At 38.8% G+C, this 17,864-nt stretch overlaps 2 protein-coding genes across 6 annotated transcripts in view; both read left to right on the top strand.

Moving 5' to 3' along the window:
- rc3h2 (ring finger and CCCH-type domains 2) overlaps positions 1–6,578 on the top strand; it is a 48,256-nt gene extending 41,678 nt beyond the window's left edge. For all 4 annotated transcript variants that reach the window (XM_072455336.1, XM_072455335.1, XM_072455333.1 and 1 more), the window contains exons 19-20: positions 4,116–4,261; positions 4,345–6,578. In XM_072455336.1, coding sequence (XP_072311437.1) covers positions 4,116–4,261; positions 4,345–4,495 — 297 coding nt within the window. In that variant the 3' untranslated portion in view covers positions 4,496–6,578. The remainder of the gene's footprint in view (positions 1–4,115; positions 4,262–4,344) is intronic.
- A 1,397-nt stretch (positions 6,579–7,975) lies between these two features.
- Positions 7,976–17,864, top strand: part of rabgap1 (RAB GTPase activating protein 1) — a 34,513-nt gene continuing 24,624 nt past the window's right edge. Inside the window, exons 1-10 of one of the 2 annotated variants that reach the window (XM_072455330.1) lie at positions 7,976–8,110; positions 12,898–13,130; positions 14,360–14,389; positions 15,116–15,356; positions 16,295–16,508; positions 16,593–16,767; positions 16,972–17,129; positions 17,344–17,454; positions 17,572–17,638; positions 17,708–17,810. In XM_072455330.1, the coding sequence (XP_072311431.1) occupies positions 12,978–13,130; positions 14,360–14,389; positions 15,116–15,356; positions 16,295–16,508; positions 16,593–16,767; positions 16,972–17,129; positions 17,344–17,454; positions 17,572–17,638; positions 17,708–17,810 (1,252 nt within the window). In that variant the 5' untranslated portion in view covers positions 7,976–8,110; positions 12,898–12,977. The remainder of the gene's footprint in view (positions 8,111–12,897; positions 13,131–14,359; positions 14,390–15,115; positions 15,357–16,294; positions 16,509–16,592; positions 16,768–16,971; positions 17,130–17,343; positions 17,455–17,571; positions 17,639–17,707; positions 17,811–17,864) is intronic. The other variant, XM_072455331.1, reaches the window with a different exon arrangement.

The raw sequence follows: 17,864 nt of genomic DNA, 5'->3' as shown, positions 1-17,864 counted from the left end.
AATCTCTAAAATCACCACATTTTTACGCTTCACACTTTAACGAACTCCTCCTAGGCCGATTGCCCGATCAAGCTCATATTTGGGGAAAATCATCTACACAAACGGGGCATCAAAAGTTATCCATATTTTGATTTTAAGTGGTACGGTCTCTGTGCCGTGGAGCTGCAAATATACTGTCACAAATGGGAAAAACGCCAAATCCTTGAAATGTTCACATTTACGCTTCACACTTTAACAAACTCCTCCGTGGGCAGCAAATTTGACTGACACTTGTGTTCATTTGCACTGGATTGGCCATGTCCAATGTGTCGCCGTCTGTCAAGTTCTTTTTTTATTCAACACACAATAAGGGCGCCATCTTTATCAAGTCGAAAGCGCAGAGTCGGAAGGCCGGCGGCCCGCGAGGGCCGTTGGATGCCGCTTGCGGCTTTAATTTTTCTTGTTCTTCTTCAGCGCTTTGATCTCTAATTTGACCCCCTGAACATGCTCAAAAACTCACCAAACTTTGCCCAAAATTCAGAATCGGCGAAAATTTTTGTTTTTTCTGGGCCATTTTTTTTTCCGTTAAAAAATGGCGCGACAGCGCCACCGACAAAAGTCAAAATACATTGCGCCTATGGGAGACGCCCCGAGGTCAACTTTGGCGTAAAGCTACGAAATTCGGGACACGCATTCCTCTCGTGAGGACAAAAAAAAAAAATCATTGTGGCCACGCCCCCAGACTAACCCTATGGCCGCCATCTTCCTTTGAAAATGAAAACACGCTGTGTTAGCCATTTTGTTCACGTCAAACTTTGACGAACTCCTCCTAGGGCGTTTTGCCCACCGACTTCAAAATCGGCCTACGTCCTCTGGACAAGTGGGGCATCTAAAGTTATCCAATTTTTTTAGATACCTTTTACGGTCTGTGTGCGGCGCAGCCGCAAAGTTGGACAACTTATTTTGGAATATTGCAGATCTAAAAATTGCTCCCATTTGATCAAAACGAGTCCGATTAGGACCAAATTTGAATCAGTTGTTAAACTTTCTAGTTTGGACCAGTTTATGATGACAAAATTGAAATGGGCGCGATAGCGCCCCCTACAGAGTGAACTTTAAATTAACATTGAAGGTCAAAAATTTGTTTTACCAAAATGTTCTAAACTTTACCCAAAATTCTATTTTGGCGCCCCGATCAAAAAAGCCAATCAGACAAATAACTTATTTTTTACGGCGTAGTCGTAGCGATGACAGAAACCTCCCATGTTATCCCTATGGGAAAACCGCAAAATCTCTCAAATATCCACATTTTTATGTTTCACACTTTAACGAACTCCTCCTAGTGCGTTTTGCCCACCAACCTCAAAATCGGTGTACGTCCTCTAGACAAGTGGTGCATCTAAAGTTATCCAAATTTTAAGGATAACTTTTACGGTCTCTGTGCGACGGAGCCGCAAACGTTTCCCAGAATTCTGACTATTTGGCCTTCAGAGTGGCCTATAAACAATAGAGTTTTTCCAAATTACATGACATTTTGCACTAAATTCTAATTTGCCATCCTGATCATACAAGTATAAGAGCCAAAGTCATATTTTGTACAGCGTAACCGTAGCGATGACAGAAACATCCCATGTTATCCTTATGGGAAAATCGCAAAATCGCTCAAATCACCACATTTTTACGCTTCACACTTTGACAAACTCCTCCTAGGGCGATTGTCCGATCAAACTCATATTTGGGGAAAATCATCTACACAAACGGGGCATCAAAAGTTATCCATATTTTGATTTTAAGTGGTACGGTCTCTGTGCCGTGGAGCTGCAAATATACTGTCACAAATGGGAAAAACGCCAAATCCTTGAAATGTTCACATTTACGCTTCACACTTTAACAAACTCCTCCTAGTGCGTTTGGCCCACCAATCTCAAAATCGGTGTACGTCCTCTAGACAAGTGGGGCATCTAAAGTTATTCAAATTTTATGGATAACATTTACGGTCTCTGTGCAGCTGAGCCGCAAACTTTTCGCAGAATTTGGACTATTTGGCTTTCAGAGTGGCCTATAAACAAGAGTTTTTCCACATGATATTTTGCACACAATTCTCATTTGCCATCCCCAAAGTCATATTTGGTAAAGCGTAGCCGTAGCGATGACAGAAACATCCCATGTTATCCCTATGGGGAAACCGCAAAATCTCTAAAATGACCAAATTTTTACGCTTTACAATGTAACAAACTCCTCCTAGGGCGATTACCCGATCAAGTTCATATTTGGGGAGAATCATCTACACAAGCGGGGCATCAAAAGTTATCCATATTTTAATTTTAAGTACTAGGGTCTCTGTGCGGTAGAGCCGCAAATATATGTCACAAATGGGAAAAACGCCAAATCCTTGAAATGTTCACATTTTTGCTTCACACTTTAATGAACTCCTCTGTGGGCAATAGCTCGATCAAGCTCATATTTTGGGAAAATCATCTACACAAGCGGAGCATCAAAAGTTATCCATATTTTTATTCCAAGTGTCACGGTCTCTGTGCGCTGGAGCCGCACATCCGACCCACATTTGTCTTCATTTGCACTGGTTAAGCACAGCATTGAACATGTACAATGTGTCGCTGTCTTAGTTCTTAGACAATTACGTTAGCGCCATCTCTGTAAAATGCAGAGAGCAGAGTCGGAAGGCCGGCAGCCCGCGAGGGCTGTTGGATGCCGCTTGCGGCTTTAATTTTTCTTGTTCTTCTTCTGCGCTTTGAGCTCTAATTTGACCCCCTGAACATGCTCAAAATGGCCCAGAAAAAACAAAATTTTTCAGCCGCAAAGTTGGACCACTTATTTTGGAATATTGCAGATCTAAAAATTGCTCCCATTTGATCAAAACGAGTCCGATTAGGACCAAATTTGAATCAGTTGTTCAACTTTCTAGTTTGGACCAGTTTATGGTGACAAAATTTAAATGGGCGCGATAGCGCCCCCTACAGAGTGACCTTTAAATTAACATTGAAGGTCAAAAATTAGTTTTACCAAAATTTTCTAAACTTTACCCAAAATTCTATTTTGGCGTCCCGATCAAAAAAGCCAATCAGACAAATGCCTTAATTTTTACGGCGTAGTCGTAGCGATGACATAAACCTCCCATGTTATCCCTATGGGAAAACCGCTAAATCTCTCGAATATCCACATTTTTCTGTTTCAAACTTTGACGAACTCCTCCTAGTGCGTTTTGCCCACCGACCTCAAAATCGGTGTACGTCCTCTAGACAAGTGGGGCATCTAAAGTTATCCAAATTTTAAGGATAGCTTTTACGGTCTCTGTGCGACGGAGCCGCAAACGTTTCCCAGAATTCTGACTATTTGGCCTTCAGAGTGGCCTATAAACAATAGAGTTTTTCCAAATGACATGATATTTTGAACAAAATTCTAATTTGCCATCCTGATCACAAAAGTATGAGAGCCAAAGTCATATTTTGTACGGCGTAACCGTAGCGATGACAGAAACATCCCATGTTATCCTTATGGGAAAATCATAGAATTGCTCAAATCACCACATTTTTACGCTTCACACTTTAACAAATTCCTCCTAGGGCGATTGTCCGATCAAGTTCATATTTGGAGAATATCATCTACACAAGCGGGGCATCAAAACTTATCCTTATTCTAAGTGCTACGGTCTCTGTGTGGCGGACCCGCAAATATATGTCAGAAATGGGAAAACAGCGAAATCTCTGAAATGTTCACATTTACGCTTCACACTTTAATGAACTCCTCTGTGGGCAATAGCTCGATCAAGCTCATATTTGGGGAAAATCATCTACACAAGCGGGGCATCAAAAGTTATCCATATTTTTATTCCAAGTGCTACGGTCTCTGTGCGGCGGCGCAGCAAATTTGACTGACACTTGTGTTCATTTGCACTGGATTGGCCATGTCCAACGTGTCGCCGTCTGTCAAGTTCTTTTTTTATTCAACACACAATAAGGGCGCCATCTTTATGAAGTCGAAAGCGCAGAGTCGGAAGGTCGGCGGCCCGCGAGGGCCGTTGGATGCCGCTTGCGGCTTTAATATTTCAATTTGTTTTCTATATATATAATGTTATTTACCTCTCTCTAGAATTTAAATGATCCTCCTTTTTTTAGGAGTCAGAAGACCTGGCCTCTCCCCAGTCCCAGGACACTTCCTGCCCCTCACCACTGCTCACATCCCAAATGGAGGAACGCTCGGAAACTGACGTTTCTTTACCTGACAAGATGGACATTAGTCTGCTGAAGAAGATGGCTTTTAGGTGATTCTTTTACAATTGTGTTGCATTGAACCCCTTTTACATTTACATTATTGTTTAGCTTAATGCTGTACTTTGTTTTACAGGAAGTCAGTTACTCCCAGTGGAATAGTATCAGGAGATTTGGGTGTGGGAAAATTGGTGCTCCGAACAGGACCTCCCCATTTGGGAGACACTACTTCCTGTGCTTGTTCTGAAATGACAGCATCTACAGCAGTGCTGCTCAATGGAAGCTAGAGGTTTGAACATTGACATACTGCACAGGATTCAAATGTGTAGCTATGTACTCAAATGATTTTACATCCTGGTACAAAATACCTTCCACTCTGTCCAAATAAGTATGATTGTATGCAGAGGGAGGAAATGTCTACTCATACAAATTAATATTTAGATAAGACAATACTTTGCCCATTAACACTTGATAAATGCTTGCTTTCTTCCAAGCTTGCACTAGTTATACAAATCAAACAAGTCAAACTACACTGGTAGTAGTGCTGCTCTTTGCTCTTTATGATATATACACAAGTATAATATATTCTTAGCTTTTCAAAATTGATATTAAGATAACTGTGATATCAAGGAAGTAACCATTTATTGGACATTCAGTTAAAGTATTAAGACTGAGCTCTTCAACAGAGGACTTTCAGTAGTGAAGGACCTTAGTCTTTGGTAGTCATATGATGCACTGACAGTCTCTGCAGTCATGGGACCAAGCCTTTGAGACCATTTTGACATCATAAAAACAAGGAGTAAGGAGAGTAAAAATACCCTTTTTGAATGATCATTGAATGTTCATTGTTATGTGCCATTGGTCTCCTTTCAAAAGTCTCTGAATTCTGGATATTTCTGTTCCAGCTCAACAATTACTCCACATAAATATTATGATGAAAATTTATATTCTAGATCCTACATCTAAACATAATGTAAAGTGAAGATGTTTTTGTGTTTCTTTAGCATTTTTCTCAAGAAATATTATTTTTGCTTGTGCTTTGCTGACTTCTGTGAAGTTGTTTGTAAGTATTTTTGTATTTGGGTATAATTGTGTCTTGAAGATTTAAATTGCTCAAGTAAGTAAATCAGATTTAATCATATAATTACGCATGTTTGCGTCTACTGTCCTTGACAAAGTTCACTTTGTTTCGTACAATCAATTTTCAAGCTGCCCAACCTAATTCTTTTCATTGAAAATACACTTTTTAGTCATAATGACTTAAATTAATAGTTCCATTGACCCGAAGATTTAAGGAAATGTCTTTATAATATCAAAGTCTACTTCTTGTTTTGAAGGGAATTTACATTAATTTTACTGTTGACCATTAAACCAGGTCAAGTAAACACTAGGACTTGTTCATTTGTATAGAACATTTTTTCTTTGCAATAGTCACATTTTGCATCTGTTTGCAAATAACACCAAGTACCATGAGATATAGTTTGACTTTAAAGTCTCTGCCTTGCACTGTCCCTTGCTTTGATAGACTCCTCTGGAAAAACGGGACAGAGTTGAACTAAACAGTTCTGATCTTAGCCGTGCAGTTGTACTTGTCTCCAGTAGAGGCTGCTAGATCAATGTGTGTGCAGTTTGCTCAGGGAAGATCAGGGGAGATGTTTCTCTGCTGCTTCAGCATCACATTGTTAAAATATATTTGGGTTAACATGTTATCACACATTTTTAACAAACTATATCAGGTTTGAATTTCATCTCATTTTATTGCTTGAGTAAGTATTTTTTTAGTGTTTTGATTCTATAAATGTTTATTATAAGCCCAACATTTTCATGGTACTACCAGTATTGTATGTTTAAGTTACTGCACTGCTGCACTGCACTGGTAACTGCACTTTTCTTTGCCTTCACATCACTGGCAGAGTGTGCAAGCCCACCTCGTCCCTCACCCTCCTTTGCTCGCTCTATTGTCATGCATGCCATAGCCCGTGTTGTGATGGTGGAGGAGTATTGATGACTTTGTAGTTGTGATACAACACACCCAGCGCTGTAAGAGTTCTGCACATGCCCACTGTGTGGCCACGTCAATGCTCAAGTTTGCCTGCAGCATTATTATCGTTTGCTGAATATATAAATTCTATACTAGTATTGTTATTACCACATTTGATTGCTGTTGTTGTACAGTAATTTTGTTGATTGTGAAATAAGACTGAACAAATGTATTATGACTTCATGTCTGTTTTAGACATTTATTTTGTAAACCTGTTGATATGTGGGTAAAGTGAACTTAGAGATGGTACACAACCGTCATTGTATGGTCAGACAACAGTCTGACACCATCATTAGATGGACTTATAGTACAAATGCATTTATAAAACCTGTGAGAATTAGATACTGGCCTATATTTAAATGTGTTCAATGAATCGAGCAGCCGTATAGTATTTTACTATATGGATGGAGACAGCAAGCTCCAATAATGAATAATACTGTTATGTATTACATTTATTTCCTCGGAAATACCACGTGAAAGGTTTGCCTTTTACTTATTATATTATAATACCAAATTATAGCAAGATGTTTGTGCTTTTAATTATTGATGAATTGTACATTATTTGAACGATTTCTTCTTCTGTGTATATAATTGTGACTACCGACTGTGTGCCCATGTGGCATCTTGTTATTATTATTGAGTTGCATTTGGAACAGCAAACATGACAACGAAGAATTAAGCATACAAAATAGCATGCTACAATAAACAATACAAAAAATGTATTATTCAACTCTGTATTCATTAATATAGACCTCTTGGTTTAAATGTGCCATTGTCTATATTTACGTAATTGACTGTAGAACTTAAATACATTACAGTATAGGATAGGTCTAACAAACCCCTAACGTTGTGAACAGAAGCAAAACGGTACAGTAGTGTATGTCTACAATATTGTTATTATAATAAAATTATATTATAATAAACATGATAAAAGTCATACATAACTTATTCAAATTAGAAAATATATGAAACATACTAAACAGCATGATTAGGGTTAAAACATGTTTCAATTAAACCACAAAGACAAAATTACTTTTATGCCAATATTATTGGAGGATCTGTACATGCATTACTAGGAGGCCTGTTGATTGTTAGTAGATTTCATGCAAAAAAACTGAACAAAAATACTATAAAATACTATAAAATATTATAATAGTATAATTTAAATTGTATTTCAAGTTACTTTGAAAAATGAATTAGTTGCACATTACTAGTTACTTGTTAAAATGTATGCCTAATATATTACACTGCTTGGTTGCCTCAAGAAAGTTATTTACAGTACTTGGGGAGTAGGCTACATTAATTGTAATATTGCATAGCCTAAATTAGCCTCTCGCAGACAGTAACTAAGGAGGCTTTTGGTAACTAAGTTACACTCAACAACTATGTTTAGATCCAGCAGAAATCTAATCATAATTGGATTTCTGGAGTTATCAGATTATTGACATGTCATGTAAACAGTAATATCTGATGAGAGTAATCTGATGTTTTCTGATTGCTCACACTTTTATACTTTTAGAAAAAAAAATCCAATGTGGCATAGACAAACAATGAAATGATGATGATTATTTTAAAATTCATTATATGCCTACTGTTACAATTTACCAGGCTACAAAAATGTTTTTGGATTATCTGATTATTCTAGTTGTCAGATTTTATTCTGGCCTTGTAAATGTTTATTTGATATTTCACCAACTGCCAACGCCTTTGTAGCACGGAGCTGACAGGCGCATGCGCAGTGTACTGTCAGCAGGTCGTGTTTACAGCTCGGCTCGGGCTGGATGCAGTTGGCTGCTGATGATACGGGAAAGTGCAATGTTGTGACAACCTTGGTGGAAATAAACACATTTGTGGAGAAAGGGTAAGTTATATGCTCCAATACACGCTCTTGCCTTCAATATAATGTGCATATACTTTGTGAAATTTAACTAAATTTCAAACTATAAAGGTAGCATGGCTAGCAGTCGCTAGCAAGCAGCCACAGTATACATTAGTGGCCTGTATCCCTGCCTTTGGCTACGAGAATTAAAGAATACATTTAATTGATATCCATAACTAATTTGAAACTCATAGTTGTCTAGCATCTCTCTAACACAGTAGCCTAAATTGATCTTAAGTGTCTGTCAGACCTTTGATCGGTGATGCTACAGTGTTAGCATCCAAGCTAACGTGTCACCCTTTACGTCTCTGGTTGAAGTTGACAATAAAGCATGGGCACTGATAGTTTGTAATTATGAATTGCTTTCAACGACACTTTTTGTCATATTTTCCAAAGCTTGGTATGTCAAGTCGTGCCTCAGATCGGCCTCTGCTTCATGTGTGTGAGGTGGACATCAGACATGTCTGAGTTCACTTTGTGCAGGTGTGCAGCTCGGGCCATGAGTAAGAGGCGCAGGTGAGGACCAAGCCAGCTCTGATTGTGACAGTAGAAAGAGTAATGCACGGACAGAACACGTCATCTGCTCAAGACGTCCATCCATTCATCCATCCATCCCTCCATTCATCCATCCATCCCTCCATTCATCCATCCATCCCTCCATTCATCCATCCATCCATCCCTACATACATACATACATCCATCCACCCCTCCATTCATCCATCCATCCCTCCATTCATCCATACATCCATCCATCCCTACATACATCCATCCATCCCTACATTCATCCACGTTACACTTTACAACAGTGAACAGTGAGCTCTCTGATCTGAAGCAGCTTTAAAAGTTCACAATGGGTCAAAACAAACCAACATGAACCCATTGTACTGGACTGCATGTGTGATCATCTGTGTGTTGTTTTTTTCCTGAAGCCACACAATGTTAAATAAATTGTGACCAAGATTTTCTGATGGAGATACAAAACAAAACTGGAGCACATGACAGTAGTGAATTTCAAAGTCTGCCACTTGCAAATTAAAACTTTATCTTATGGTATGATACAGGATTTTAGATAATTTGAGATATGCAGTTATGTTATGGGGCAGTTTTATATGACTGTGCGTCAGTTTCACATAATGAGCATCAACTAATGTGACCAGCCATTCTTTTTGTAGTGATAAGTGAATGTGCACACAGTGACACTCATGCCAATAGTCCAAATAAAAGTTAATACAATTTTAAGAAATTACATTCCAACTACGCTTATTGTTGCAGCTTATTTTTTTGGATCTTCCTATTACTTTGTAGAGCTGTTGTTGACTAAAGTCATGCCCTAGCAACCAAATAGCAGACCAAAAGGGGGTGTGGCAAAACAGGACAAACACATCTACACTAGGAAGTATCTCCATGTATCTTGGCACTCAAAAGACTACAGCTATACTGAAAGGTACAAAACTGTGTAGTAAACAGTGTATTTTTATGTTAGGGATATAGATTAAACTCATGATTCACTCCCAAATCTTCAACTAACTCACTCTGTATCTTTTAATTTTTGCTGTTGTTCCATATACATATTTTTAATCTAAATAAAATAATTTGTCAAGTCATAAAAATCTTGGTCGGCTAAAACACCATCGACCGAGTAATTGACTTAACGATCAAAGTAATCCGGCCCTATTATTTTCTTACTCGTACCCCCCTGTGTGTCACTCTGACTGACTGGCCTGACTGCTCCGTGGTTCTTTGTGGCTCTCTGAGGTGCACACAGGGCTCAGCTGGCAGCCCAGAACACACAGTTCAGCTCAGAGGAAGGAGACAGAGTGAGTGTCTGTGTTTGGATAAACACGTGACACTGGCCTGTTTATCTTCAGAGACGGAGTGTACGGAGCTGAGGTAATTTTATGGGCTGTTGCTACTTTATTAATAAGACAAAATAAGTGGTTGCAGATCCTGAGTGTGTTGGTGATTTGTAGCCTCAGCCTCGGAGTCATTCATGACACTGTAATTGAGCAGGTCTCCACTTACAGATATTCCGACTCCAAGTAGATGTTCATTCACCTGGAGCGTTCAAGTGGACAGTATGTGCTCTCAGCTTCAACAGCAGCTTTATTTTCTGCGCCAACTGAGCTGGAGAGCGTGGTCAGATACGCATTAACTACCTGGTATAGAGAACCTTTGTGTGCTACTGAAAACAATGCTCCTGCGATAAGCAACGCAATGAAAATCATGGGAACGAGACCACACCAATCTGCCAGCTCTTTAAGCGGAGTCTGTGCTCACAATATACCGTGTCAATTTTAGAAGCAAAAATAAGTCATTTCAATTCAACCTGTAGCCAGAAAAAAATATACCCTAACTGTAAAGTGTCATTTTAGGTCTTTTGGTCAGGTCAATAATCATGAGTAACTGTTAAATTATGATGTCTATTCTCACAACAATACTTTAGTTTTATTGTGACATCCCTGCTGCATGCGTCTTGAATTATAACATGGTACACAAAGGTAATATTGGCATACTGGTTTACAATTATTTGTAGCACAACGGAAGACATTTCCTCATGAATATCCGTGTATACGAAGCAGAAGTGTTGTTATATCACAGTGGCTGATTTTCTCTGATTGGTTAATTCATCAGTCAGTCTCGCCCACTGAACTCCGGAAGAGAAGATCCCAGTGTGTTCTTAGGTGGCCAGGCAACTGGTTTGTCTTGTATTTGAGTCTTTTCTATATTGTTTATGCATCTTGAAGGCAAACTATGGACTGTGAACTAGTGTGTGGTTTGAAGTAATTGACCTGCAGTTGTGCGGTCACTATTGAACACCTATTATAATTGTCTAATAGGTTTCTGGTGACAACTTTTAAAATGGCACTCTGCTTATAGGTACATTTTGTCTCGCATGTGGCTACTACATTTAGAATCGCACTACGGAAACAATATTGGAGAATATTGACATAGTAAAATGAAACTGTAGATAACGTTGATAAGCACTAGTTTGGCAGCAGAAGTAAGTAACAGAGCTTTTGTTTGAATACGGGCAACACAGCTGCCATTATGAGCCTCTCTGGAGCTGCTAGCATGTGTGTGTGCAGCTGTTGTCACGATAAAAAAAAAAAATGAATCAAGGTTTAGTTGACAGTGGACATTTTGTGCAGTAAAATTGCTGATTGAGAGAAATCCTCAGAAAAGCAGTCTCTAAGACCAGGAAAACATTTCTTGTGTAAGACCAAATTATTTAAATGTCAGAAAATGTAAAACAAATACTAATAATGTCCTCATTATTTGTCCATTTCAAGGCGAGACACTGCAAGCAACACTCTTTCTGGTTTAAGCTTTTGGGCCAGTCTGCACTCATAAGATAAATGCTTTCCCTTGGACATCAAGCTTGTCAAATCTACATTTAAAAGATTCTACTGATTCAACTTCCATCTATAGATTTTATAGATGCCCTGAAACAACTTTTCCTGCTCTGATACCAATGTTAATACTTTGATTTATAATAAAAAGTTATAGAATAATACAAATTTTAACATTATGGGACTTTTTAGCTTGGGTCAACACTGAATTGTCTCTTTACATCAATTTATAGGTCCAACCAATACCCATTTACATTGTTTTTTTGAACAATAAAAATGCAAATTCTATGATCAAGAGGTTTCTTGTTAGTTTAACTTTCACAGATACTACTTCATATCTGCCATTACTCCTCCATATAAACATTATACAATAAAGTAATCTCAGTAGCTAGCTATTGGCTGTTTTCCTGAACATTTCAGTTTTTTCTATGCTTCTGCAGCTTCTGCTTCTCTTATGCATTATATTTTATTTATTTTTACAGTTGATATTTTAAAACATTTGAGCACAAGTCATCCCAGTCCACTGCTGTATCTGCTCTTTCTACAGACACATAACAGCACCTCATTACCTCTGATTAGCTCTGATTGGACAGAGCTCAGAGATGCAGATTGGGTTAAAACCTCTTGATTCTGTTTGAAATTTGTTTAATCAAGAGATACTTGATAAAACAAAAAGACTATTTTTAAACTGACAATCCGTCTTTTTAAAACTTCCTTTCAATAAATGTATCCTTCTTTATTTGGCCAAGCACAGCCTCTTTACACCAGCGTTAAGATCAGGAAGGTTTCAAAATAGCCCCCTGTAAAAGGATCCTGTTCACTCTAAATACGGGGACAAAATACGGCCCACAAAGTCCAAATTGTGTCAAATTTGAATCAGTTTTTTAACTGAACCAACTTGATGTGAAATAATTGAATTTGGTACATTAGCGCCCCCTGCAGAGTTAAATAAATGTTTTTATGTTGGGCAAACATTTCTCTTTTTCGAAATTTAATGAAATTTGGCACAAAATTCCATTTTGTCAACGAGAGCTTTGTCATATTTCTTTCGGCGTAGCCGTAGCAATGACAGAAATCTCATGTTTTTCCATTGGGAAAGTCGGCAGAATTTTTTACACTTAATACATTAACAAAGGGGTATCAAAAGTTATCCAAATGGCCTTGGTGGCAGAGTAAACTTTGCCCAAAATATTGAAAACGTTAGTACACAATAATGCCCATATTTGTAAAGCCAAGGAGAGGAGAAGATTGATTTGACAGGAAGTGTAATAAAAGAAGGCAGCCAAGAACAAGTCTGACGCATATGCAATGTACAGGCTTGTCCGCAATATACTATGAAAAAGAAAAAGTAGCCGAATGTGCTCTTCATCTCATCATAACAAACCTCTGCTTGTTTTTGTTCATTTGTTCCTTTTTCAGGTGATTTTGCTCGTCATCTCTCACCTCCTCCTGTCTTCCATTCATGAGCTGCGTGAAGCCTGGCTTTAAGTGAAGCCACCATGGATGACAAGGGCTCGGTGGGGAAGATTAGTGTGTCTTCAGACTCAGTGTCCACGCTCAACAGTGAGGACTTTGTGCTTGTGTCCCGGCTGGGGGACGACACACCCTCGTCCACTAATAATGGTAGTGACGATGAAAAGACAGGACTGAAGGTAAGGCCACTGAGGCAAGTGTACAAGAAGATGACGAAATAGATTAATTCTATTTCATGATCATGTATATTCAACATATTTAGTTTGTATCATAGCTAATCTAAGACCGTTGTTCTTGTAGTTCTAAAACAATCCAGTACCATGTGATACCAAAAGGGAACAACTGTAAAATTTGTACTTGATTGTATTGCCATTAGTATTATATTATGTAAACTGAATGATTGCAGAAAGTAGTTTGAAGCAAAGTCCATCATCCCTTACCACAGTGGTTCTCAAACGTTTTCCATTGCGACACCCATAAAAAATAACTGTTTGTGTTCGTGACCCCCAAACACAAAAGATGGACTACCCGCAAAGTGATAAAGTAGCTTTATTTCTGTTAATTGATTATATTTTCAGGGGATAGGCCGAGATAAATTGATTCGTAAATTAAAATTCCATTATAGATTCCAGTTGGCTGGAATCTACATTTGTCAAGCTTTATTTAAGACTATTACATACATTTTCAATATTCCCCACATCATCTGGAGACCCCCTGAAACAACCCCACTCACAACCCCCATGGGGGTCCCAACCCCCAGGTTGAGAACCACTGCCTTACCAGACTGTATTTACTTTGTTCACATTTACATTAGTGTAACTTCTTCATTCATCTTTTTCCTTTCACTTGTGTTTTTTCCCTGACCTGCTAACAACAAAAAACTAACATTTTTTCTTTGTTTTGTGTCCTGAATACATAGTTCCTTTTAGTGGCTGGGTGTTTTGAATGTGGTTTTAGGACAGGTGACCCCAGTGACCGTATATGTATTTTAAATGTTGAAGAGAAAATTACAAAGTGTAATTTTGCGTTCTCTTTATTTTTATGATATTTTATTACATGTTTACTTTATGATTTACTGTGATCAAATATGAATTAAAAGTCTGTCCACAAGATGGGGCCAGAAACTTTCAAATGTCCTACAGTGCACCTCAAACGGGCAGCAGCGTCTGGTAGTGTGCCAGTGTAGTTTTATGTGCAGTGGCATCTGTGTGAAGGGACCGTAAGCACTCGACTTGTATTGGTGTTTGTTGTTATACATGGTTAGTGAAATCACACCCATTCACCCCCGTTCACCCAGTCATTTCAGACATCACGTTTTGGTTTTGACCCACACATCCTGCGCACTTTTGAGTCAGGCCACTCTGAGCGAGAGAAGCCAGTGTGTCTAAACTTATTATTTGTTATGCAGGTGATTTCTGAGGAAGGGGTCAGCTTTAAGGTCAGTCTCTTTGCTCCCAGTCCTCTCTCTCTCTCTAGTCTCTACTTGTTTTTTCTGTGATGTCACACTGTAGTGGTGAATCTTTGTGACTAGTGCTTCTTGTATATTTGCTGGCTGTTGACTGATGCTGGTGGTAGCTTGTACACACTTTGACCCTAGTTTAGTCAAACGTACCTTTAACTTGCTGAAGCTTTGGCTTTAAGCTGATGCAAATAGAATTTTGGGCTAGACAAATGACACTCAATAGATGTCCACGCTTTTGTGAAACTGATTTTGGTTGTCTATTGGAAATAACAATCTCATGTATACATAAAGACATATACATTTATTATTATTAATTAGCAAAACATTGCTGCTCCTGTCCTCTTGCTGCTGCTGTGCATTGTGATTCCTGATACTTTTAAAATGTAACCTTTGCCCAGGTAAGTTAATAGCATGTTCTTGTTTACACTAACAACCTGATCTTATATGTGCTAGACATGGATGAAGAATATTGTTTTATCAACAGTAACACACTTTCTCTCAGCACCACCTCCTTTGTTCTAGTCCTTTGGCTCACTTGAACCACTTGGATTACTTGGCAAATGTTTGACTTATTTGACCTTACATCTCAAATGTCAAATCAAATATTTTTTTACTCTTTTTTTTACTGTTTTGAAATTATCTAAATTTGTTTTTTTCTGTCTTCTGGATGTCTCTTTGTCTGCGGTTTACACTTTTGTCCAGATCGTGGGGAATGGAAGCGAGCAGCAGCTGCAGAGAGAGTTGGAGGACATCCTGATGGAGCCGCCTGTGTCTGACACTAGGCCTGGACCAGACTCTGGCATGGAAGGTCTCAGTGGACACCTCACTGTGTCTGCAGTGCCACCAGGTTGTGACCCCCTGAGCACCAGCCCACCCTCTGTGGAAATGGCTCTTCCAGTGCAGACTGCTCAGGAGAGTGAGCTGAATGAAAGGTCTTATCGAGGTCAGCAATTTAGAGCCCTTCATTAGTTTGCTCTTTGCCTTTTTCATGTATTTCATGTATTTACTATGACTTTGATCATCCAGTCGCTTCAATAAATTGAAACCTTCATAAACTATTCTAGATTATGAAGGCAGGGCGCCTCACCAACAGCGTCCCCCCTGCCCTCTCAATCAAATTATGCAGCGCTAATCATTGATCATCAAAACGAGCTGTTCTGCTACTCCATAAGAGACTACTGCTACATAGAAATCCAGTATGTTTTCTTTCATGCTTCTCCTGCCTAATCCAATCCGTAACTCCACTCATCTGGTCCGTATTTTGCATCTCCGTGGCTGCGACGTGCTTTCATAAGCAGCAGCAGCAGCAGCAGCAGCAGCAGCAGCGCTGCTTCTTGCAAACACGACCATGTGACAGATGCAATAACTGTCCCAATTTGTTGTGTGACAAAATGCAAGTTGTGCAGAATTATTAATTCATCAATTAAATTTTGTTTATGAAATATGAAATGAAACGTACTACAAGTACTTACAATGGCCCAAACCCCCTAAGAAATGTTTAAGACCTTTTATAGAGATTTAATACCTTTTTTAAATAGCATTAAATAACATTTAAATTTAATGCAAATAATATGATTAACAATTATAAACTTGTACCGTAGGCCTATATTGTTCCACTACGGCGCACGAGAACGAATGATTGACCACGTACACGGCACAACTATTAAATGTAGAGGAAACATTGTGGACTATGACAAATCTCTATTCAGGTCTAGACATTTTTGGGCAAAATTTAAGAAACACTCATTAACGAGACGCAATTTGGCCTATCCTTAACAGATTTGAAATTATCTTGAGCTTTCTCCGAGCCAGTAAAAGACCACAGGTCAGTGAAAGTAGACAAGCTGTGTAGGTCACTGTAACGTGTCCAAATGTCTCCAGGTGATGAATCGTCATCAGAAGGCAGTCCCATCAGTCCTATCCCAGATGAGGACAGTATTGTGTTTAGCCAGCTGACATATCTGGGGTGCGCTTCGGTCAACGCCCCTCGCAGTGAGGTCGAGGCTCTCCGCATGATGAGTATCCTCAGAGGGCAGTGCCAACTTCCCCTGGATGTCACACTGTCTGTGCCAGGAGTATCTGAAGGCACTGTCAGGTAGATAAGTGGATTGGATCATTCATATTTATGTATTTACTACTAATAAACAAAATCTAATTTATTCTAATTTTCTTTGTACAGGTTAATAGATCCACACAACAGCACTGAAATTGCCAACTACCCCATCTACAAGATTCTGTTTTGTGTGCGAGGCCACGACGGTACACCAGAGAGTGACTGTTTTGCCTTTACTGAGAGCCATTACAATGCTGAAATCTTCAGGATTCATGTATTTCGTTGCCAAATTCAGGAGGCGGTAAGAGACAAAAATTCTGTACAAAATGTACTGCATCTACAAATCACTACTTGACATGCAAAATGGCCACAGTAACCTATAAGATATTCTCCAAACTCATACAGCTCTTTCACGCAGCATCCACCTAAAAACATTAATTTTTTAAACCTTAATTAAACCGTTTCTTCAAATGTTGTGATTGTTTCCGCATTGTGTTTTCTTCAGGTGAGTCGGATATTGTACAGCTTCGCTACGGCTTTTCGACGTTCGGCGAAAAAGTCCCTGCTCTCTCAACAAGCTCCGCCCCTAACCCCTGACAGTGATCTCTTCACTTTTACTGTCAGTCTTGAAATCAAAGAGGATGATGGGAAAGGGACCTTCAGGTAAGAAATCTGATTAATTTGAGTTATAACACTATGTGTATGTATAGTGATATAAAGGGATGACTGAAAGTATTGTAGTACTGCTGCTTTTCATTTCTATTAAAAATAAACTTGAATGTTTTCTGACATACCAGATACCAGGTCTTCTGCATCTTTTGCACTCCAAAATGTCGCATTGATGTGTAATATTTGGATTTGTTTATACATGTTTCAGTGCTGTAGCAAAGGACAAAGACAAGCAAAGTTTCAAACTCCGAGCAGGAATGGACAAGAAAATTGTTATTTATATTCAACAGAATTCCAATAAGGAATTAGCCATCGAAAGGTATTTTTAGTGACACTGATCAAGCATCTGACACAACATTGCAATACCTACACCAATAACATAATTCCTATTTCTTCATTTGGTAAGCTAAGCTTTGTATATTTCTTTGTTCCTCAGGTGTTTTGGTCTCCTGTTAAGCCCTGGAAAAAATGTAAAGAATAGTGACATGCACCTGCTTGACCTGGTGAGTGTCCCGGCGTTGTATCTTCGGTGTCTTCCATTTTTTATTTCAGCTGTAATTGTTGTTCTTTAGGAATCAATGGGTAAAAGCTCTGATGGGAAATCTTACATCATCACAGGAAGTTGGAACCCCAACACGCCACAGTTTCAACCTGTAAATGAGGAAACCCCTAAAGGTGACTGCTGAATATATGATCTGGCTTTGGTGCATATCAGTTGGCATGTGGTTT

The sequence above is a fragment of the Eucyclogobius newberryi genome, unplaced genomic scaffold (genome assembly GCF_026437365.1).
Source record: "Eucyclogobius newberryi isolate DKJ021-1_F unplaced genomic scaffold, fEucNew1.0.hap1 SCAF_2, whole genome shotgun sequence".
Classification (NCBI taxonomy): Eukaryota; Metazoa; Chordata; class Actinopteri; order Gobiiformes; family Gobiidae; genus Eucyclogobius; species Eucyclogobius newberryi.
The sequence above is the reverse complement of the archived record's forward strand: the minus strand, read 5'-3'. Positions and strand labels throughout refer to the sequence as shown.